The 24,525-nt window shown below is 44.9% G+C and overlaps 1 protein-coding gene across 1 annotated transcript in view; it reads right to left on the reverse strand.

The window, feature by feature from the left end:
* Window positions 1-17,219: 17,219 nt before the first annotated feature.
* Window positions 17,220-24,525, reverse strand: part of ephb6 (eph receptor B6) — a 51,692-nt gene continuing 44,386 nt past the window's right edge. Inside the window, exons 4-6 of the mRNA XM_072460764.1 lie at window positions 20,177-20,346; window positions 18,165-18,457; window positions 17,220-17,236 (exon numbers count right to left, since the gene is read on the reverse strand). Coding sequence (XP_072316865.1) covers window positions 17,220-17,236; window positions 18,165-18,457; window positions 20,177-20,346 — 480 coding nt within the window. The remainder of the gene's footprint in view (window positions 17,237-18,164; window positions 18,458-20,176; window positions 20,347-24,525) is intronic.

The raw sequence follows: 24,525 nt of genomic DNA on the forward strand, positions 1-24,525 counted from the left end.
TCTCTCTGCCCCCTCCTCTCTTTCTCCCTCTGTCCCTTCTCTTTCTCCACCGCTCCCTCCTTTCGCTCTCTCTCTCTTGCCCTCTCCCCTTCCCCCCGCTCGCTTCTTTCACTCCTCACTCTCACTCCTTCTCCCTTTGCCCCCTCAGCCTATTTTTCTCCATTCTCTCTCTCCTCGCTCTCGTTTTCTCTCCCTGTTCTTTTCCCCATATTCTCTCCCTCTTTTCTCTCCTTTCTCTCCCCCTCTCTCCTTCTTCCCCATTCTGTCTCCCATCTCCTCCTTCTCTCCAGCCACTTTTTTTTGCTCACTCACTCCTTTGGCCCACCTCATCATCTTTTCCTCCTTTCTTCCACTTCGTCCATCCTCTCCCTCCTCCTCTTTCTTTCTCCCCTGTCGTTTTGCTCTCTCTTTTCTCTCTCTCGTTTTCTCTCTACCTCTTCTTTTTACCTATATTTCTCTCTCTCTCTTCTCTCGTTTTCTCTCAACCATTTCCTTTCACCCATATTTCTCTCCCTCCTTTCTCCCTCTCTCTACGCTCTCTTTCTTTCTCTCCTCTCCTGCTCTATTTTTTCCCATTAAGCTTCTCCCCCAGTTTTCTCCTCGTCTCTTTCCTCTCTCCCCCCACAACCTTTCCTCTCCCTCAACCTCCATCCCTTTACCTATTCTTCATTCTTCTCTCTCCCCCTCTCTCTCGTTTTCCTCCTTTTCTCACCTCCCCCTACTTTTTCCGTTTCTTTCTCTCGTCCTTTCCCCTCATTCTCTCCTCCTCTGTATTCTTTCTCAGTTCCAGCGCTCTTCCCCCCTCTCTTTTCGTGCTTTCTCTCTCCTCTCATCTCTCTCTTCTCTCTCTCTCCTCTTCTCTCTTCTCTCTCTCTCTCTCTCTCCTCTCTCTCTCTCTCTCTCTCCTATCTCTCTCTTCCTCTCTCTCTCTCTCTCTTCTCTCTCCTCTCTCCTCTTCTCTCCTCTCTCTCTCTCTCCTCTCTCTCATCTCTCTCTCTCACGCGTTGCTAACTGTACACTTCATCTGTCAGTGTCTGTTATTGTCAGGACAGTGAGTCTATGAGGTCCTCTGTCTCCATAAGCTCCTGTAGCAGCTGTATGTACGCATCATAATCCTGCGGCTGCACCTTAACATCATAAACAGTCGACTAGACACTGTTACAGGCACACTGTGTTTACATGCGCCCCCTATTGGTTTAAAAAACAACACTGTTCAGAACATGCCCTCCACTTCTGATTAGAATAAAAAAAATCCTCAACACAATGTTTTGACCATCTATTTTAAATATATATGCAGATTGTCCAGGCAACGTCACTGTCAAAACGTGCAGCAATGTTGGCCAATTCAGCAAATAATCTAATATCTATCAGTTTAACGCTGCTGACACATATCTGACAAGTCTCATTCTTGCACATTTCATGCACTTTCAGTTCAAGTGTGTAGTAATTAGCATCGGTATTGTGACGAATAGTATAAATAGTATCACTTATAAGTCGCTCCTGAGTATAAGTATAAGTATATAAGTATAAATATAAGTATAAGTCGCACCCCAGCACCCCTTATAGTCCGGAAAATACGGTATTCACATTTCAAATCGCCATGGTGCTAGTTTCCTCCGGGTTTCGTCCTCAGTTCATCCCGGCTCTGCTTCCATTCCATAGTCAATGAACCACAGGAATCCATATGTTTTATTTATGATCAATATACGCATCCGTGGCACTAAATATGACTGCATTACACATTACAATCTGCACCTATTTGCATTACTATATCACATCACTGTTGCAAACTTCAGGATAGTAACTGAATAATGAGTTTTTTTCCTCCCGTAGTGTGCAGCCTGTACTGTAAATATCAATGATTGTTGATGTTGCGAGTATCGACGGGTTCATTATCTCTGCTCAATACTCGATACTGAATACTGTCACCTATCGATCGAACCAGTATCTGCCCGTTACCCTCGGCGATTATAGGCCTCGCACGGGGACAAACATGCGGCCGAGAGTGGAAAATATCCGACATATTGAATTAGATTTGCACTTTGCGTCAGCGCGGCTCGGTTTTTGTTTGTCCGTTTACGAAATCCGAGCGTTCACAGTGTTCAGAGCTGCTTTTAATCTGTATAATAACCCATTTCCCACACTGTTTATTATCTTTCTTGTATACTCCGTTTTCTTAATCTTCTCTTAATTAAATGCGTTGTTTTTCTGTTGTTCTGTGAAGCCTCTTTGTGTGTCCTGAAAAGCGCAATATAAATAAAATTGGACGTATTAAATCCAAAATAAGAGAGATTCAAACAGTTTTTTTGAATATGTTAGTTTACACAAAATTACAAAAATGTCCGTTTTGTTGGTCTGATATTTGGTTTTCAGCGGATCATTATCCACCGCTTGAGGTTTCCGAGGTTTGCTGCACTTCGTGGCTGCAGATCCACGTTTTTGTTGTTGTTACATTACAGTCTGAATGTGTCTTTTACTTTGAGTGTTTTGTCGGATTTAATTAAATAAGCTAAAACTAAACTTGTTCCCCATTTTCCAGCAACATGAGCGACTGAAATATGAGTCGCTAATGCACAAATAGCACGCAATTCTGAAAATGTACCGCAGTTATCAGGTTTTAAAGCCGATAAACACACTTTTTTCACACATTATGGGACAAATACAGGTTCTCTTATCGTGGATTAAGTTTGCAGAAGATGTTTTTTAATCTGTGATCATTCAGATTGCAATCATATCTCGCAGCGTTACTCCAGGTCAGGGCGAGGGACTGTCGGGAGCGGGGCGAGCGCTCGGGATGACAAATGGGGCCGCGGCGGACATCTTGAATATTTCAGTGTCATGGCAAAGTCGCACGCAACATGAAACACGGTCCAAATGAACTCCGAGCCACTAATCCATGCCCCCAATCCTCGACGGTGATTATGTTGTAGGAGGGAAAGAGGGAGGGACCGAACCACGCAAGATCTGTCGTCCCAGTGACGGGCAGCGGTCTCCAGATCATATTTTGCACCGGTCGGAAAGCAATAAAGATTAGATCACGTTGGATTGTAATTACGGCTGTATTTGATCAAACAGATGAACGGTTCTGACGTGAAAGAGGGAAAAAAATGGAAGAAACAACAAGATTGCTTAAACAAGAGGGAAACAATAAAAAGAACTGTATGACTGAATTATGTATTAATTTAAAAATGGTTTGGTTCTCGTAGACCCATTGTTCTGTCCGTATTATGTATATATATATTTTATTTTGCATTTAAGTCTATTTTATTTTAAGGGTGAAGAGCAGAGAAAAGAGTGAAGATCACATGTGAGCACTGGAGCAGGGCCGGAGCAGGGGAGATCAGGGGCTATGGGGGGGCCCATGATGAGTAATGAGTAAATAGTTCCTGATAATAACCCTCTTTACCAATATTTCTCTCCTTCATTTCTCTCTCTCTCCTCCCTCTCTCTCTGCTCTCTCATTTTCTCTTAACCTCTTCCTTTTACCAATATTTCTCTCCTTCATTTCTCTCTCTCTCCTCCCTCTCTCTCTCCTCACTTTCTCCCCCTCAACCTCCATCCTTTTACCTATTCTTCATTCTTCTCTCTCTCCCATCTCTCTCGTTTTCTCCTTTCTCACCCTCCCCCTATTTTTTCCCTTTCTTTCTCTGCCCCTTCCTCACCTCCGTTCCCTCATTCTCTCTCCTCTGTATTTAACACTTATTATTACCTGCTTTATTTGATCATAGTTTAAATCATAAGTCTCTCTTTTACGTTGCACTTTAGCGCCGGAGCATGTAGTCTGTGTGTTCACTGACAATGGAGCTTATTCTGACCATGAAGACCGTCTTTTAATTATTTATCCATTATTTAACCAGGATATCGTCCCACTGAGATTTGGAGTCTCAGTTTCAGGGGAGGAAATCTGAGCAGATACGACATTATTATTATATTATTCTTATATATATATATATATATATATAATATATGTATATAATAATTTATTTATTTATTTTTTTAATTATATGTTTGCTTAATAGAATAAAATAAATAAAATGAATAAATACAAAACGACACAATCCCGAGCCTGGATGGAGCTGCTTCATGAGGCTGCTTCATGGGGCCGCTTCATGAGGCTGCTTCATGGGGCCGCTTCATGGAGCCGCATCATGGGGCCGCTTCATGAGGCTGCTTCATGGGGCCGCTTCATGGGGCCGCTTCATGGAGCCGCTTCATGGAGCCGCTTCATGAGGCCGCTTCATGGAGCCGCTTCATGGAGCCGCTTCATGGAGCCGCTTCATGGAGCCGCTTCATGGAGCCGCTTCATGAGGCTGCTTCATGGAGCCGCTTCATGAGGCCGCTTCATGGAGCCGCTTCATGGAGCCGCTTCATGGAGCCGCTTCATGGAGCCGCTTCATGGAGCCGCTTCATGGGGCCGCTTCATGAGGCCGCTTCATGGAGCCGCTTCATGAGGCCGCTTCATGGAGCCGCTTCATGAGGCTGCTTCATGGAGCCGCTTCATGGGGCCGCTTCATGGAGCCGCATCATGGGGCCGCTTCATGTGTGGCTGAACAGGTGTAACCGTGTTTCATGCTCGGCCTGCGTCTCTTGCCCTGGGCGCTCCGTGCGTCTCGCGGGATGTAAATGTCAAAGGAGGAAGTTGGACAAATGGAGGAATAACAGTTGACAGCTGCCTGACGCTGCATAACGCGCTCTGTCCTCATCGTCTCCGTCAGAACCAGCTCCACTTTGCCCCAAAAGAACATCTAAATGTCAGCGTGCTCCGCCTGAGCTAAAGACATTCATGAATAACAGAAAACCTCACTGTAATTTATCCACCAAACTGTGTCATTGGAGGAGAACTATATTTCAAATTGTCGAACGCCTTTCCCGCGGGAGAGTGAGCGCGAGCCACCAAACTTCAGCAGAAAACGATGAAAAACCGGGTTTGTTCTGGCAACTGAAAACATTACCACGTGTAGAAGTGTCTTGTGTGGACTGTTACCGTTAGCGATCAGCGCCACAAATCCTACAGTCACAAATGAACGTCGAGGCAAACCAATGAGCACGTAAAAAACAACCGTGAGTCTGCCTACAAACGACAAAAAAAATCATTTTTTTACATTTGCTGCTTCAGTAAAATGAATGGTATAGAATGTCCACATAAGTACCAGGCTGCGAGCGCAACAGTTTTAAACACATCACTCACATAACGGCCCAACAAAACTGGAAATACATACATAAACACATGCTAACATCCCCCAAACATGTCTCTCTTATACTAAAAGGATAAAACTTATGTCTATTTACTTGAAAAACAGGACTAAATGACGCGGACAATAGAAACTCTAACCAGACGGAGCCCATTCCTGCTATTTTTACATGTCCTTGGTCCTTAATTAAAGGGACAAAAGGTACGTAAGTTATTAATGATAAAGCTGGATGCTCTAGTTTCTGTAAGCAGATGTGGCTACTATTAATACCCAGCACCATCAGCAGCAGCAGCAGCAGCAGCAGCAGCAGCAGCAGCAGCAGCACAGATATATGGACAGTGGACCATCTGCCTCGCCTTCATATGGACAACAAGATAATATACGTCTCCAAAGAGCAACACAGACTAATCTAAATCGCATTAAAATATCAATTTGAGTGGCCACAATCAGCAAATGAGCGAGGCTGCGAGTACTGACGGTCGGGCTGTTCAATTATTCACATTTTAATAGTCGTTTATTGCGATCATTTACAATCAATTACAACGCGTGTATAATCGAACTCTGGGGAAAATGTTTACTGTGTCTTGTGCAGTTTAAACATTTAACGGCACGTAAATAGTTTGTTAAAATGATGGTGATTGAAAGTGTCACCCGTGGACGAACCCTGCGAACCCTGTGGTCCAGAGGGGGCGTGGTCTGTGGTGGCCCCATGGAAGTGTCCACAGGGTTTAGAAGGCTGTAATATGACCTCCAGTGACTCTCTGAAGTACCTGGACTCTTCGTGCAAATGTCATGTCATTTTCTGTATTCAGGTGCGTAATATTATCAGCAACTCATGGCTAATTTTATCATGAGGCCCCCCACAGCCCCCCCATATCCCCCCACAGCCCCTGATTTTTCCTGCTCCGGCCCTGCTACAGCGCTCGCATGTAATCTTTACTCTCTTCACTGCTCCTCACTACTCAGTGTGTAGTGTTGTTTCCAGACTGAGCGGGTGCTGGAGCGGTGTGTAGTGTTGTTTCCAGACTGAGCGGGTGCTGGAGCGGTGTGTAGTGTTGTTTCCAGACTGAGCGGGCGCTGGAGCAGTGTGTAGTGTTGTTTCCAGACTGAGCGGGTGCTGGAGCGGTGTGTAGTGTTGTTTCCAGACTGAGCGGGTGCTGGAGCGGTGTGTAGTGTCGTTGTGTGCGTTGTGAGCGGGCACTGGAGCGGTGTGTAGTGTTGTTTCCAGACTGAGCGGGTGCTGGAGCGGTGTGTAGTGTTGTTTCCAGACTGAGCGGGTGCTGGAGCTGTGTGTAGTGTTATTTCAAGAGTGTGCGGGTGCTGGAGCGGTGTGTAGTGTTGTTGTGAGCGTTGTGAGAGGGTGCTGGAGCAGCGTGTAGTGTTGTTTCCAGACTGAGCGGGTGCTGGAGCGGTGTGTAGTGTTGTTTCCAGACTGAGCGGGTGCTGGAGCTGTGTGTAGTGTTGTTTCCAGACTGAGCGGGTGCTGGAGCTGTGTGTAGTGCTGTTTCCAGAGTGAGCGGGTGCTGGAGCGGTATGTAGTGTCGTTGTGAGCGTTGTGAGCGGGTGCTGGAGCAGTGTGTAGTGTTGTTTCCAGACTGAGCGGGCGCTGGAGTGGCGGTGTGTAGTGTTGTTTCTAGAGTGAGCGGGCGCTGGAGCGGTGTGTAGTGCCCTCGTGAGCGTTGTTTCCAGAGTGAGCGGGCGCTGGAGCAGTGTGTAGTGTTGTTTCCAGACTGAGCGGGCGCTGGAGCGGTGTGTAGTGTTGTTTCCAGAGTGAGCGGGCGCTGGAGCGGTGTGTAGTGCCCTCGTGAGCGTTGTTTCCAGAGTGAGCGGGCGCTGGAGCGGTGTGTAGTGTTATTTCCAGACTGAACGGGTGCTGGAGCGGTGTGTAGTGTTGTTTCCAGACTGAGCGGGTGCTGGAGCGGTGTGTAGTGTTGTTTCCAGACTGAGCGGGTGCTGGAGCTGTGTGTAGTGTTATTTCAAGAGTGTGCGGGTGCTGGAGCGGTGTGTAGTGTTGTTGTGAGCGTTGTGAGAGGGTGCTGGAGCAGCGTGTAGTGTTGTTTCCAGACTGAGCGGGTGCTGGAGCGGTGTGTAGTGTTGTTTCCAGACTGAGCGGGTGCTGGAGCTGTGTGTAGTGTTGTTTCCAGACTGAGCGGGTGCTGGAGCTGTGTCTAGTGCTGTTTCCAGAGTGAGCGGGTGCTGGAGCGGTATGTAGTGTCGTTGTGAGCGTTGTGAGCGGGTGCTGGAGCAGTGTGTAGTGTTGTTTCCAGACTGAGCGGGCGCTGGAGTGGCGGTGTGTAGTGTTGTTTCTAGAGTGAGCGGGCGCTGGAGCGGTGTGTAGTGCCCTCGTGAGCGTTGTTTCCAGAGTGAGCGGGCGCTGGAGCAGTGTGTAGTGTTGTTTCCAGACTGAGCGGGCGCTGGAGCGGTGTGTAGTGTTGTTTTCAGAGTGAGCGGGCGCTGGAGTGGTGTGTAGTGCCCTCGTGAGCGTTGTTTCCAGAGTGAGCGGGCGCTGGAGCGGTGTGTAGTGTTATTTCCAGACTGAACGGGTGCTGGAGCGGTGTGTAGTGTTGTTGTGAGCGTTGTGAGAGGGTGCTGGAGCAGCGTGTAGTGTTGTTTCCAGACTGAGCGGGTGCTGGAGCGGTGTGTAATGTTGTTTCCAGACTGAGCGGGTGCTGGAGCTGTGTGTAGTGCTGTTTCCAGAGTGAGCGGGTGCTGGAGCGGTATGTAGTGTCGTTGTGAGCGTTGTGAGCGGGTGCTGGAGCAGTGTGTAGTGTTGTTTCCAGACTGAGCGGGCGCTGGAGCGGTGTGTAGTGTCCTCGTGAGCGTTGTTTCCAGAGTGAGCGGGCGCTGGAGCAGTGTGTAGTGTTGTTTCCAGACTGAGCGGGCGCTGGAGCAGTGTGTAGTGTCGTCGTGTGCGTTGTGAGCGGGCGCTGGAGCGGTGTGTAGTGTTGTTTCCAGAGTGAGCGGGCGCTGGAGCAGTGTGTAGTGCCGTCGTGTGCGTTATGAGCGGGCGCTGGAGCGGTGTGTAGTGTTGTTTCCAGAGTGAGCGGGCGCTGGAGCGGTGTGTAGTGTTGTTTCCAGAGTGAGCGGGCGCTGGAGCGGTGTGTAGTGCCCTCGTGAGCGTTGTTTCCAGAGTGAGCTGGCGCTGGAGCAGTGTGTAGTGTTGTTTCCAGACTGAGCGGGCGCTGGAGCGGTGTGTAGTGTTGTTTCCAGACTGAGCAGGCGCTGGAGCGGTGTGTAGTGTCCTCGTGAGCGTTGTGAGCGGGTGCTGGAGCGGTGTGTAGTGTTGTTTCCAGACTGAGCAGGCGCTGGAGCGGTGTGTAGTGTCCTCGTGAGCGTTGTGAGCGGGTGCTGGAGCGGTGTGTAGTGTCGTCGTGTGCGTTGTGAGCGGGTGCTGGAGCGGTGTGTAGTGTTGTTTCCAGACTGAGCGGGTGCTGGAGCGGTGTGTAGTGTTGTTTCCAGACTGAACGGGTGCTGGAGCGGTGTGTAGTGTTGTTGTGAGCGTTGTGAGAGGGTGCTGGAGCAGCGTGTAGTGTTGTTTCCAGACTGAGCGGGTGCTGGAGCGGTGTGTAGTGTTGTTGTGAGCGTTGTGAGAGGGTGCTGGAGCAGCGTGTAGTGTTGTTTCCAGACTGAGCGGGTGCTGGAGCGGTGTGTAGTGCTGTTTCCAGAGTGAGCGGGTGCTGGAGCGGTATGTAGTGTCGTGAGCGTTGTGAGCGGGTGCTGGAGCGGTGTGTAGTGTTGTTTCCAGACTGAGCGGGTGCTGGAGCGGTGTGTAGTGTTGTTTCCAGACTGAACGGGTGCTGGAGCGGTGTGTAGTGTTGTTGTGAGCGTTGTGAGAGGGTGCTGGAGCAGCGTGTAGTGTTGTTTCCAGACTGAGCGGGTGCTGGAGCGGTGTGTAGTGCTGTTTCCAGAGTGAGCGGGTGCTGGAGCGGTATGTAGTGTCGTGAGCGTTGTGAGCGGGTGCTGGAGCAGTGTGTAGTGTTGTTTCCAGACTGAGCGGGCGCTGGAGCGGCGGTGTGTAGTGTTGTTGTGCGCTCGTGTACTCTGAGTCTAAAGGGCTGAAGTGTCAGAAAGTATCAATCAAAGCCGGACAAACAGCAGATGCAAAGCAATAAAGCATGAAGACGTTTCACAGGCCACATGAACACGTTTCACAGGCCGGTTGGCACGATTAGACAATTAGAGGAAGAATTAGAGAGAGAATTTGAGGACATTTTATGATGCTCATTTTAGAGTTTAGTAAAAGACAAACGAGAAGATCAGGAAAGGAAATTTAGAGATAATCTTTCTTTACTCACATAAATGTATAAAACATGCACCACAAGGTTTTTATGATGTGACAAAACAGATTATTTAAAAAAAATAATTTACATTTTGGATATCTTAGTAATTCAGTAAACTACTGCTGAAAATGAGTGTGAAAAAAATAATGAATAAAATTTGATGAATTGAGTTAAAACTTAAATAAATAAGGATAAATACATACATCTTGGATAAATACATGTTAATATTTTGAAATAAATATGTTAAAAAATAAATATTAACAAATATTTTGTATGATTCCTTTGATGTGAGAAAAATATATTTTGAGAAAACAAAATTTCCAATAAATGGGTAAATGTGGATTAAATTAAATAATTAAAACATTGATTTAGACGGCCAAAAGCTCTTTTAGAGACTGGTGAATGTTTTTTTTTATTAATGTATATAAATAAATAAAATTGATTAAAAAAACTTGTCTCTGCAAAGTTCTCTGGCTGCAATATTAGAGTCATCGTGCCTAATCATAGTCGTGTTCTAATCATTCTAATCCTTACCTGGACTGAACAGACTCTAAAACACATTTTTATAACAAAGACAAGTGAATTATTACATTAAAATGCAACACTGCACTTTAGTCCTAAATATCCTCCATCGAGAAGCTTCAGTCACATGATTTCAACAATAACAGCAAACTCGTTAATCGACTAATTGAGAAAACATAATCAAGTTCTGAACTTCCTCTCCCTCCCTCGCTCCCTCCCTCAGTTCCTCCCTCCCTCCGTTCTTCCCTCCCTGAGTTCCTCTCTCCGTCCCTCCATTCCTCCCTCCGTTCTTCCTTCCCTCCCTCTGTTCCTCCCTCCCTGAGTTCCTCTCTCCCTCCATTCCTCCCTCTGTTCTTCCCTCCCTCCCTCCCTCCCTCCCTCGGTTCTTCCTTCCCTCCCTCTGTTCTTCCTTCCCTCCCTCGGTTCTTCCTTCCCTCCCTCTATTCCTCCCTCCCTGAGTTCCTCTCACCCTTCCTCTCTCCATTCCTCCATTCCTCCCTCCGTTCTTCCCTCCTTCCCTCCCTGAGTTCCTCCCTCACTCCATTCCTCCCTCACTCCTTCCCTCCCTCCCTTGCTCCTTCCCTCCCCCGCTCTCTCCTTCCATCCCTCCCTCCCTTCCTCCCTCCCTCTCTCCATCCCTCGCTCCCTCCATTCCTCCCTCTCTCCCTCCATCCCTCGCTCCGTCCGTTCCTCCCTCCCTCCCTCTCTCCTTCCATCCCTCGCTCCCTCCGTTCCTCCTTCGCTCCGTTCCTCCTTCCCTCCCTCCCTCCTTCCCTTCCTCCCTCATTCCCCCTGCGGTTTCTGTCACTTGTTCACAGACGAGTGGCCATTCCGTCGTCATGACCTAAATGTGTCAGGCTCTTCTCTCGTCCTCCCTCTGCGCTGTCCGTCTGGATGAAACCTTCCCCTTTGCCGCCGTCCCGTCCAACCCGTACACCCGCACCGCCCGTACACCCGTTCACCCGTACACCCGCACCGCCCGTACCCCCGTTCACCCATCCACCCGCACCGCCCGTACCCCCGTTCACCCATCCACCCGCACCGCCCGTACACCCACACCGCCCGTACACCCATCCACCCGCACCGCCCGTTCACCCGTACACCCGCACCACCCGCACCGCCCGTACCCCCGTTCACCCGTACACCCGCACCGCCCGTACCCCCGTTCACCCATCCACCCGCACCGCCCGTACCCCCGTTCACCCATCCACCCGCACCGCCCGTACCCCCGTTCACCCATCCACCCGCACCGCCCGTCCACCCGCACCGCCCGTACACCCATCCACCCGCACCGCCCGTTCACCCGTACACCCGCACCGCCCGTACCCCCGTTCACCCATCCACCCGCACCGCCCGTACCCCCGTTCACCCATCCACCCGCACCGCCCGTCCACCCGCACCGCCCGTACACCCATCCACCCGCACCGCCTGTTCACCCGTACACCCGCACCGCCCGTACCCCCGTTCACCCATCCACCCGCACCGCCCGTACCCCCGTTCACCCATCCACCCGCACCGCCCGTACCCCCGTTCACCCATCCACCCGCACTGCCCGTCCACTCGCACCGCCCGTCCACCCCCGACAACGAGTCGCAGCACTTCTGACCAGCGCTGCACTCCGTCTCTAATGTAATTACTTGGCTCTGATCCGAGGGGAGGGGCCAAACACCCGGACGAGCTGAGGATTGTGATATTTGTTGAATCTATGTGTTCTTTGCCGTTTTTCATATTTCGAAGTTGATTTCTTACTTTTTAACAATACAGTTCACGCCGCGTTCAATGTTGTGATAAATTAATAGAGTTTCAATTAAAATTGTACCTCTTGTGGTTTTCCAAAATGTGTTTGTTTTGTCAAAAAGTTTGATTTGGGATGCACTATTTAATTCAATTCAATTTATTTTTGAAACGCCCAAAATTACAACAATAGTTGCCTCGGGGGGTGATTTAAACGTTAATTGATTAATGGTATGAATAAAAATACACAATATTTGATGTACTTTAGGGCTGCAACTACTCGTGAGTAATCGTGACCAAAAAAAATCGTTTATGAGAAACACTGCTGCCGTATTAAATCAAAATGTCTGACTTTTATCAATAATAAATAAATAAACAGACTCCTTCTCTAAAAGTAATTATATTTAATTATATTAGTCGACAACTTAAATAATCGTTATCGTTAATATTCTCCAACATAATGGAATTTTGAATGGAAAGGTAGATGCCCAAGGCATTCGGACGCTAATCAGGTCCTCAGGGAAGAGAAAGAGAGTGGGACTGGGACAAAAGGGAGACTAATGCCCATTAAAGGACTGAGAGTAAACAAGAGACTAGTTTGACATGAAACAAAGAAGTGTAAGTTTCGGTTGAAACCAACAACCTTTGTCACCGGGAGGGCCCGCCCGGTGGGCGGGGCTTACCACAGAAAAGAATAAATATCTGAGTTCCCGGTCTAAATTCGCAGATCTAGGATGAGAGTTGAAACGTTTTGTTTTTTCTAAAACGAATCCAGATGATTCAACTGAACCTTTTTCTACAATTCTCCAACAGTTTTCGAATAATAATTAACCGTAATAAATAAGACTTTTACACTAGTAACATTCGCTCCTCATTTGTCTGCTCTTCCTCCATTTATTTGGCCTGACTCTTGCTCATATGTGGACGTGACACCTCTCTCTGCTCTTCTCCCGTCTCTGCATCAATCTCGTTGCGTTCTCCCGTCTCTGCATCAAACTGGGCCGAGCTCATCGCCGTGACAGCAGTTCCTTGTATTATTGATCACGTCCTGGACACAGCTCTGACCAGACATTTAATCATTACAAGTCGTCTTCACTTCGGCTCGGTCTGATTCACCTAAACCTGTTTGTGTGGCTCGTACTGCCCTGGATGTTTGCTTGTTTGTTTATTTATTTATATGTGTGTGTGTGTGTGTGTGTGTGTATGTATGTGTGTGTGTGTGTGTGTGTGTATGTATGTGTGTGTGTGTGTGTGTGTGTGTGTGTGTATGTATGTGTACAATTAATAACATTTTAATTGAGATTCAGTCATTTCTTTTCAATGATCAGCTTTGGTCTTTTCATGGTCAGTTCTAAAGCATCTTAAAATGTATGTATTATTATGATTATTATAATTCTTATGATTGATGATGATGATTGTTGTTATTATTAGGCCCGAGTGCCACAAGCTGGCGAGAGGCCTATTAATCTCGTAAGGCCGTGCAAAGCACGGCTGCGAAAGTGCGCACGTAGTGCGCACGAAATCGAGCGCGAAGCACTCGCCCACTTCCGAACACTCACTAACGCACTCCTTCACTCACGCCCGCCCCGTGCATACTAATTAGTAGTAGGAAAATGGAACATTACCGTTGTGCAAAAGTGCGCACTAAACGAGCACTTTACATTGGGATGACGACCGCTTCGCGGTCGTCATCCCCTTATAAAGCACTCATTTGCGCTTAGTAGCTCACGAATACGTTCCCCATCTCTTGCATGTTCCGTGCATATAAGCATGTAATGCAAAAATTGAACATTATTACTGTTTAGAGGGCCAAAAACACAAAATTAACGCAAGTACCCGTCAGTGACCAGGGACCCACACCATGAGGTAGGAAAGCGCGAGCGCTTTCCGAAAATGTATAGTTTATGATATTTGGAAAATGGGAAACATTGTTTTCGCATCGGAATATTCTTCTTTCTTCTTCTTCTTCTTCTTCTTCTTCTTCTTCTTCTTCTTCTTCTTCTTCTTCTTCTTCTTCTTCTTCTTCTTCTTCTTCTTCTTCTTCTTCTTCTTCTTCTTCTTCTTCTTCTTCTTCTTCTTCTTCTTCTTCTTCTTCTTCTTCTTCTTCTTCTTCTTCTTCTTCTTTCTTTCTTTCTTTCTTTCTTTCTTTCTTTCTTTCTTCTCGGGACCAACCCCCCTATTTTTCACCCAGTTAACATTGACGAAAAGTCACAAAAATTTGCACACCTTTAAAAATCGTGCCTCTCTACATTCTGGCTATTTCCCTTTTCTAAAATAAAAAAAATTGGCGCGTCAGCGCCCCCAAATGTACCAAAAATGCATTGAGAGACAGGAAATGACCCCAAAAAAATCTGATCGTAGAATCATGAAATTTGGCGCAGAGGTAGATGGTGACAAGAGAAGTAAAAAATATTATCACGGCAACGCCGTCCACCCAACCAAATGTCGGCCATATTGGTTCAAAAATGGCTAAGCATGACTCGGGAGTTTTTCCAAACGTCGTACTTTTACGAACTCCTCCCAGGGCGACATCAAAAGTTATTCAAATTACATTGATACCTGTCACGGTCTCTGTGCGGCGAAGCCGCAAACTGTAGCAAGAATTTCAGAAATCTACCAGATTGCGCAGTTGCGCAGATAAAGTCCGAATTGCGTCAAATTAGAATCAGTTGTTAAACTCTTTGCCCTAAACCTACTTGAGGTGAAATAAATTAATTTGGCGCCACAGCGCCCCCTACAGATTTTATATGGAGGTTAAATGTTTAGTTTTGCGAAATTATATGAAATTTGACACTCAACTCAATTTTGGCATCCCCATCAAAAAAGTCAATGAGACTCATGTTATAATTGTTATGGCGTTGCCGTAGCGATGACCGAAACCTCCCATGTTATTCCAATGGGGAAATCGCCAGAACATGTTTACATCTTAGACTTTCACAAACTCCTCCCCCTCAGGGCATTAGCCCTATCAATGTGAAATTTGGTGAGATCTTCAGGGGTGGACCATCAAAATTTATCTACATTTTTATTCAAAGAGTTATGGTCTCTGTGCGGCAAAGCCGCACATTTTGCCAAGAATTCAAAATAAAATTGCTTTTTGATGGTAAAACAAAGGGGAGCAGTAAGCGTACTAAAAGGACAATTGGGGCGCGTTAGCGCCCCCTCCTCTTGCGGCGTGGCGGCAGCGTGGCGAGGGCCGATCATTGCCGCTTGCGGCTATATTTATTATTATTATTATTGTCAGTAAAAGTGTGTTATTTGGAGCAGAATTCAGACTTTGGAGGAAGAAATTTTATTTTTGTGATAAATTTCAATAATTAAAAGTCTGCATTGGTTCTGGAAATTATTATTGATGGACATATTTTTTTTTATTAATAAGAAAGCGGGGAAAAAAGTTCAATATGAAATTGTGATGCATTTTTTGTCACTACAACAACTATAAAAACAATATCAATTACTTCCTCTAGCAACAACACAAGAGTGAAAAAGTGCTTTACGTGTTATGTAGTATTGCCTTAGTAAGTAATAGTATTGTATTCTTACTACAGTAGAGAACACTCATCAGACACAGAATAGAGTCAAGTAATTGTGTGTTTTTGTCGAAGCCAGGATTAGACTCTCGGTTTTCCCATGACCACAAACTAAACATGTCTGAGGCTGTATTAAAACCCCTTTGCATTTTTCAGAGCAGCTCATGACAGACGACATGAGCGTGCGGCGGCGCACATGAAAACATGTCCGCCGTGTAAATACAAGTTATACATGAGACGCAACAGGCTTTAAACGGATTCAAAACAGGAAGTAATGATGAATGAAAGAAATAATGGTCCAATATTCTGCTAAACTGACTTTTCCTCAGATATCAGGAAAATTGAAAACATGTTTTTGTTTTCTATAAATGTACTATGTAGTATTTAGTTACGAAATGGAAAAAAAAAAGGTATTCAGAAGTAGTTTGAAAAGCCTGAATATTGCTAAAGTAAGCTAAATGTACAATGTTAGTGTTTAATTAGGGCTGAAACTGGCGATTATTTTAGCAGTCCACTTGTCAGCCATTATTTTTTCGATTAGTCGACTCGTTAAACATTATTTCTCTTTATTTATTTTCATTTTTAACCAAATACATGTTAAAATATGCTGACTGAAGCTTTTAGATAGAGAACATTTACAAATAAAAGTGTATTATTGATGAAAAACAGAAATTATTTATTCTTTTCTGAGATTTTTAATAAACAAAGCCAATTACATCTATAAATTTAAACTGTACATTTTGTAAATTCAAGTCTATTTTTATTTTATGGTAAATTTAAATTGTTTTCTTCAATGCATGCCTTATTTGATTGATATATTTGGCTTTTAATATTGTTCATTGTTGTATATTGCACTGAATCACTAAAGCTAAAGTTCCTAACCTGTGACAGTGACAGTGGCAATAAACCTTTTCTGATTCTGATTCTGAAATAAAGCTGTGTTTTTTAAGTGTGTTGGAGTCTGTTGTAGCAGCTTGGATGTGATCTGGACTTCTGCACAGTCTAACCCTCTGCACACACGCCTGACGATGTTTCCTTCACGCTACAGCATCCTAACCTGCTCACTCAGACCAAACACCGGCGTCTGCGTCCACGGAGACCTCCAAAGTCCTGAACATCTTTGTTTTCCTTTCTTTCTCTTCTGTCACTGACCTTAAAGTGCAGACCGACTGAAACTGTGGCTGAAAACAGTTGCACGCGAGTGAAACGCAGGTTGTTATTTATTTTAATATTGTTTAATAACTTACATTAGCTAATTCAAACGGGTTGTTGTATTGAATTGTGCTAAAATACAACTATGGGCAGAAGTACAGAATTAGCTTCTATTTTTAATGCTTAAAACAACACATCTGCTTCGTCCAATGTAATTACTATGTCCATTTCAAATAAATAATGAATAAAAAAAAACATTATTATTCTCTCCCCTCGTTTTCTTGTGTTGTGAATCAAAGTGCATTTATCTTCTTTATGCAGTTAAACACGTGCAAATACAAAAGTCCTGTCCAAAAGTCCAGTCTCTGTGTGGTTTCTCCTCAGTGCAACGGGTTTGTCTTTGTGAACTGAAAATAAGTGAAATTGAAGACCAATTTGACCAAAAATAGGTCTTAAAAAAATGAATAATTATACACTGCAGATAAATACATGTTCTTATTATCGTTACAGCCAAAAAATCATTGGTGTGGTCCTTTTAAATTTGGGATATCGGTTACAACAGCAAGACAAATGTTAGATTTTCTAAAGAATCCATATTGGACCAGCCCTGCATTTTATATACAAAATACTTATACAGTGGTGCTGCTACGATACAAAACCTTCAAACTTGATTCGATACAAAGGATAATACTCTTTAGGTCAAGGTTTTAGACAATAGACACATTCAACACTGCACAATAGTAGTTTCTAGGGCTGTAGTCGACTAAAGACAGGAAGTGAGCGTGGCAGAAGCTATCAAAGCTATGTATCTAAGCCAAACTGCACTCTAAAGACAACGACAGCACAGGAGCTCACGCAAAAACAACTATTTATACAGAAAAGCACTAGAAAACTGTGTATTTACATGTTAGAGGTAAATAAATTAGTTTAAACTCATGATTCTTCAGTTAACTCACTCACATATAATTAAGAAAATAATTAGCCGACTAATAACAATGTTGGTCGACTAAGACATCAATGACTGATTAATCGACCGCACAGCTAAACGATAACAGCCCTAGTACTTTCTTTAATAAACACTGTTGTCTTATTCTAGTTCTGATAAATTCATTCTAAAACTGTTCAGGAAAGTTCAGATTCTGTCGTATAAAAGGGACATTTTTTGTCTCGATACTTGATACTTGCTCAGATGAGTATCTAGAGTTCAAGTATGAATAAGTATCTGATTTTTGATACTTTTGAAAACCCTAATTTGCCGCCGTCTCTTCAGGCACTAATAGTATGAGCTGTACTGCAGAAAATAACATGGCTAAGCTGTCAAAAGTAGTGTTTAATAATGCATAATATGCAATGGTGTCACATTCATGTGCATATAACTGATGAGAATAGAGTGTTTATTTTTCCATTATTATTATTATTATTATTAGTATTATCTTGTCTTACGCGAGCTGTTTTTTATTTTTATTCATTTATTTATTTATTATTTTTTAATCATTTTTCCCCTCCATCCCTTGTTGGGAAATGAGAGGTTTTGTCTATAGGAGTTTTTGTTTATAAGAGTTTTTGTTTATAAGAGTTTTTGTTTATAAGAGATCTTCTGTTGAGAGTGTTTTTTAAACTTCCTATAATTTATCTGCTCTTTTCCTCTGTATCTACCTGCGTTGCAACAATTACATTTCCCCATGTGTGGACAATAAAGGATTATCTTATCTTATTGTTCTGTGAAAGAACGCGCACTCCGGTGTGTTTCTTACCAAGACAGGCCGATCCGTTGTGGTTGGGCTCGTACCCCTGATCGCAGACGCAGCCCCCCACGGGCACCATCCACTCTCCCTCGGCGTTGCAGTGCATGCGAGGCGAGCCGCCCTGGGCTTTGCTGTGGGGGACACACACACCCGCCACAGGCACCAGGGCCGTGGGCTCGGCGCCGGACGGCGTGGCGGGGTACGACGCCAGGTGCAGGCTGGTGGCGGGACAGCGGCGATAGAAGATGGACACGCCCATGAGAGAGACGCAAGCGCCACTGTCCACGATGGCCAGGACGAATCTGGTGGACGAGGCGGGAGTGAATGAGTGAAGAGATTAGAATGGTGGAAAAACAGAGCTAGTTAATTTTTAAGTGTTTGCAGAGGTCAGAAGGTGTTCCTCACTTTAGCAAATATCACAGAGCATCCTAATTATTCATTGTGATGAGTTTGTATGCGCTTTTCACCATTTCCAGAAGCTCCAGGGAGTTTTGCCGTCACGATAAAGCTAACAACAACTAGCATGCTAATTAGAAACGTAACAATCATTTACTTTATAAGCTTCTATTTTTTACATGTGTTCTTTTGTTGCTAAAAATACATAAGGAACTACATAGACCATGATCCTTTGCAACATTTCAGTGATTTCCGTTGAGCCTCTGCAGTTTAAAATGCTATGCGATGCTATTGGTGCTAACGTCAACACTGAGCTAACGTCATCAGAAGCAAAAATTAAACTGAATTTGATCCGTATTTTGGCTGGTTTGAGCACTTTCCTGGTTTGTAATACTTGTTTTGAGTCGTTAAAGTTCATAAACTGCTCATTGTTTTTCGAAATTGACGCTGGAACAAAGAAACTCAGAGAAAAAAGTCTCTCTTCCGACCTCCGACGACAAAGGGAACGCAGCATTCATTCTTTGGAATATGATTTGCACAAATGCTTGTCAAGGCATTTTTAAAGGAAAAAGTAGTGTTTCTACAATCCTGTTTGCCTCGCCACAATATCGCAATAAATAATGTAACGTGAAATGAATATCGCAATAATACCACAGTGTTGCAGATTGCTACATCCATAATGCTAACAGTGCACTTCCTGGTTTTTAAATAATAAAACACTCTATAATTAGATGCAGAATGCACTTTGTCCTGTGTTCTCATTTTAGCCCCAAAAGCTGCTTTTACATCTCTGGCACAGGCTCTTTAAGATGCTAATGCTAAATAGGGCACCAACCTTTTACAAACAAAAAACGAATTATCCTACAACAAATCTTTTTAAAGTGACTGTACACATTTGTTTTCATGTAATCCAAGTACAATCAGTTTAGTTCCAATACAGATATTTATTCTCTGTGAAGCAGGAAGTGCGCGGTTAGCATGCTAGTTGTTGTTAGCCATACCATGACGGCAAAATTCACCTTAGTGTAGAAGTGAATAATATCATTGGACTGCTGCAAACCGTTTAGAATCAACTCATGAACTACTTTTGTTTCCACGTTTTCTAGACAGTAAACATCAGGTACAGCGTGTTTTTTAATCAAAAGATGTTAATAGGCCCTTTTCAGGCTGTTCCTGTTGCCTCAAAAATGCAGAGCTCCACTTCCTGCTCCATTCATTCCTTATTAAGGGAATTAGCCGAGTCTCACACACGAAATACAGATGGATAATCACAGTTTAGACCTTTACTAAAGCGCCTACTTTGGGGGTGAATCGTGTCAACAAATGAAAACACAACTTACTCATACGCAACTTCTCTTTTAAGTGCTTAATAATAATCCGAATCTTAGTCAATCTATCAATCCACGCAGCATTTCTTCAGTCAACTACAGCCTTACTCTCATCGTTATTCATTCCGTCGAGTTAATTAATGTACTTTGCGTGTATATTTTGCTAGCCTCTCCGTGCACTCCGCAAATTGCTGTTGTCGTAACGCTCTATAAAAAGCCTGGGACCCGGTCAGTACGTGGATGGGAAACGGCGAAGCGCTAACACAAGACAAAATGCACCCTTCTCGCGGTGATTACCCGTTGCGTGTGAGCGGGGCAAAGCTGCGCGTCTTCATGTTGATGCGGCTGTATCTGTTGGGCTGGTACTGGTGCGGCGAACTCGGCTCCACTTTAGAGAAGCTCTTGTCGGCGGCGATGGTGTCGATCTTCACCCAGCCTTCCCTCGTCTCCCGGTCGCCACTGGACGGCTGGACACAGACAAAGAAGCGGCAACGTGAGAAGAATGAACTATGGTAAAGGCAAAGGACTTCTTCGACTTGCAGGTCTGAAAATGGTTCAGTAAGAGTAGCACGATCATAGGGTTGTCGAAAGTATCACAAATCAGATACTAATCCAGTTTAAAACGAGTTTCAAAACTAGATCCTTGTTTCGATACTAATCACACATAAACAGGCTGGAATGTGACCTTTTCTGAACAGTTTTAGAATGAACTTTGAGCTTTTTCAGAAATGCCTACATGATAACGTAAAGAAAATACTTATTTTTTTTAATGATTGCAGTATGAAAATCAGTATCAAGCCTTTTCCTTGGTATTAAAACCGACATTTTAGCATTGCTACAACACTAGCAGAAGTTGTTGTAGGCTTGCCACAATAATTAGTTTATCAGTCTTTAATTGATGTTAGGAACAATATTTTGGAGGTGAATACTGTATTTCGCTAATATTTCCCCCCCACGCTTTGACCCCTGCGGCCCATACCAGGGTGCGTCTAATTGATAGATTTTGACAGGCTAACGGCCAGACTCTAGCAGGAAGTGCAAGCGTTTGACACACTATAGAAGAAGACATCAGTGGACAGTGGAAGCGCTGCAGTTTAGAATCTGCCGCAGTGAAATGAGACTTTCTTGGCCAGACCTGACCATCTTTCTGTGTAAATGTCATTTCACAAATGTTACAACTTAACACTCACTGGCTAAGCACAAGCTCAGGAGCAGATGAACCAGATGTGAAGACACAGAGTCATCAAGGACAGAGGGGACAGAGGGGACAGTATGGACAGAGGGGACAGTAGCGACAGAGGGGACAGTAGGGACAGAGGAGACAGTAGTGTCAGAGGGGACAGTAGCGTCAAAGGGACAGTAGGGACAGAGGGGACAGTAGGGACAGAGGGGACAGTAGCGTTAGAGGGGACAGTAGCGACAGAGGGGACAGTAGGGACAGAGGGGACAGACAGTAGCGACAGAGGGGACAGTAGGGACAGACAAAGGGGACAGTAGCGTCAGAGGGGACAAGTAGCGACAGAGGGGACAGTAGGGACAGAGGGGACAGACAGTAGCGACAGAGGGGACAGTAGTGACAGACAAGGGGACAGTAGCGTCAGAGGGGACAGTAGGGACAGAGGGGACAGGAGCGACAGAGGGGACAGTAGGGACAGACAAAGGGGACAGTAGCGTCAGAGGGGACAAGTAGCGACAGAGGGGACAGTAGGGACAGCTCAGACATGTCCTCTGTGTGTTAACCTTCAAACTGTTGTGTGTTTTATTACAATCCAACTCATATTTACTGAGAAATTAGTCTAATTAAACTGCAAGACCCGCTGTTTAAAAGACAGCCGGAGCATCACTACCGAGTACTATACGTGTAAATATCTCACGTTACAACATGGACACCTGCAGCTTATTGACAGGTGTCAATAAGATGCAGGTGTATATATATACGTAAATGTACAATTTTATTTTTTCTTTGTAAATTTCGTTGCCGCTGCTTTTATTCAGGAGCGCTCTAAAGCCCTGAAAAAGAGGGTAATTATGATGTGTATCTCATGGGTAGAGATCAACCGATATGTTTTGGATAGAAACCAGAGCAACGAACGGCTGATAAGCCCCGTCGATATATAAGGCCAATTTTTATCATTTTACCCAAATCTTATGATGTGATACTTACAACCGCACAGTATTTCATCACAAACCGACACGAGAGCTGTGTAGTAGTAGAGTAGTCACAAATACATGTGTTTCCTTTAGTCAGGCGGTCAGTCAGATGCTAAAAAGTCTTGGACAAAAGAAAAGGGCTCAATACACTGAATAAAGTATAAAAGGAGCAAAAGGTGAGATAAAAGTGCAGCAGTATTCTGCTTCAGATGGTTTCTCCTGGAGCGTCTCATTGACAAAGTGTTCACGCCGCAGCAGCAGCTCCACTGGGGGTCTGTGCACGACTTCCTGCTCTTCTTTTACCCCGCTCCTCATCAGAGGCCATTTGCATTTTTAAAAAGCATCTTATTTCCATCAGGAGAAATGCATTTATATCAACTCAAATGCTGAATGCCTCCCCCGTGGCACGCGCTCTCATTTACAGTGAGTCAAGCCGTGTTTACCATTAAAATCACTTCTGTTTCAGTCAAAGCGTTGGTGGGTTTCCTGTCATCAGCGTAAAGTGGTCACTGCTGTTTACTTTCAGGCGCGCAGATATCATTAGCGCTGGTTAAAAACGCCGCCGCCAAAGGCCAAAGTGACACATTGTTGTATTTAGTCAATCGTAAACATGTGTTTCGCATCCGCGTCGCCTCTGGAACGAGTGAATCCCCGACGAGTGATTACAGCTCGTCAGGAAATCATCATTTGGCGCATTTTCGAACACAAATTGACAACATTTTCATATACAACTGAACTTTGAATATCGATTGATGTTTCTTGTGCACTTTCCTCAAAAGCAATTAGTCATCATTCAGAGTCACAGAGACCTGCAGCGAAATGTGGATTTAGAATATAGGACGTTTCGTTTTGGCGTCTGAGGGGACAGTAGAGACAAAGGGGACAGTAGGGACAGTAGAGGGAACAGTAGGGACAGAGGGGACAGTAGCGACAGAGGGGACAGCGACAGAGGGGACAGTAGGGACAGAGGGGACAGTAGCGACAGAGGGGACCCCAGAGGGGACAGTAGAGACAGAGGGGACAGTAGCGACAGAGGGGACAGTAGCGACAGAGGGGACAGTAGCGACAGAGGGGACAGTAGGGGACAGTAGCAACAGAGGGGACAGATGGGACAGTAGCGACAGAGGGGACAGTAGGGACAGATGGGACAGTAGCAACAGAGGGGACAGTAGCGACAGAGGGGACAGTAGGGACAGAGGGGACAGTAGGGACAGAGGGGACAGTAGGGGACAGTAGCGACAGAGGGGACAGATGGGACAGTAGCGACAGAGGGGACAGTAGGGACAGAGGGGACAGTAGGGACAGAGGGGACAGTAGGGGACAGTAGCAACAGAGGGGACAGTAGGGGACAGTAGCAACAGAGGGGACAGTAGGGGACAGAGGGGACTGAACTTTGAATATCGATTGATGTTTCTTGTGCACTTTCCTCAAAAGCAATTAGTCATCATTCAGAGTCACAGAGACCTGCAGCGTCGAGAAGGGTTGAAATGTGGATTTAGAATATGGGACGTCGCGTTTCGGCGTCTGAACTTGACGGAGCTGAACTGTAATAGACTCGCGCATGAACCAGTGTCACAGAAATGTCCCCGTGTGGTGATACAAACAGGAAGAAACGAACGCTGGCTCTTGTGGCTTTTGTGTCTGCGCCTGAAGAGGAACTTTGGGATAACAAGATCTGGCCTGGAGTTTTGAAGGACATCAAAACGTATTGATCCGTTTTGCGCATGAATAATTCAACGGTGGCTCTTTCTTTAATGATATTGTGTTTTACCTCTGGGGCTGAGAATAACAGCGCACCTCACAATTCAATACTACACACGGAACATGGCACACGGAGCCAATTAAATCATTGACGAGACGTGGAGATACTGCAAAATACTGCGCGCGAATCATCAGGAAATACACTTTTACAATAGTGTCAGAAGTATTTTATGTCAACTCCGAAACACAAACGCATTTCCTTTCTCTAAACAAGCAGCAAAAACAGACAAAAAAAACATAGTAACAAAGCATTTCCCACAGGTTTATAATGATATTGGTTTATGTATTATGTAAACCCAGCAGGAACGTGTTAAAACATGTCTTTAAACACATTTGTTGAGGTTTAAATGTCAGAAAAATGTTGAAATGTCTGTGAAATTAAACATAAAAAGTGCAGAAATATCACCTCATACTAGTAATTGAAAGTTTACAGCATAATTTGTTTGCTTTTTATTTTTAATCAGCTCTTTTTGTAGCATTTTTTATGTTGTTCCTCAGCCTTGGTCACCTCTACGTGAGGAATAATGATATATATGAGATGTTTGATGTCCTTAGTCACCTCTACGTGAAGAATAATGATATATATGAGATGTTTGATGTCCCCGGTCACCTCTACTTGAAGAATAATGATATATATCAGATGTTTGATGTCCCCGGTCACCTCTACGTGAAGAATAAGGATATATATATATCAGATGTTTGATGTCCTTGGTCACCTCTACGTGAAGAATAAT

Source organism: Eucyclogobius newberryi, unplaced genomic scaffold (assembly GCF_026437365.1).
Source record: "Eucyclogobius newberryi isolate DKJ021-1_F unplaced genomic scaffold, fEucNew1.0.hap1 SCAF_3, whole genome shotgun sequence".
Lineage (NCBI taxonomy): Eukaryota > Metazoa > Chordata > Actinopteri > Gobiiformes > Gobiidae > Eucyclogobius > Eucyclogobius newberryi.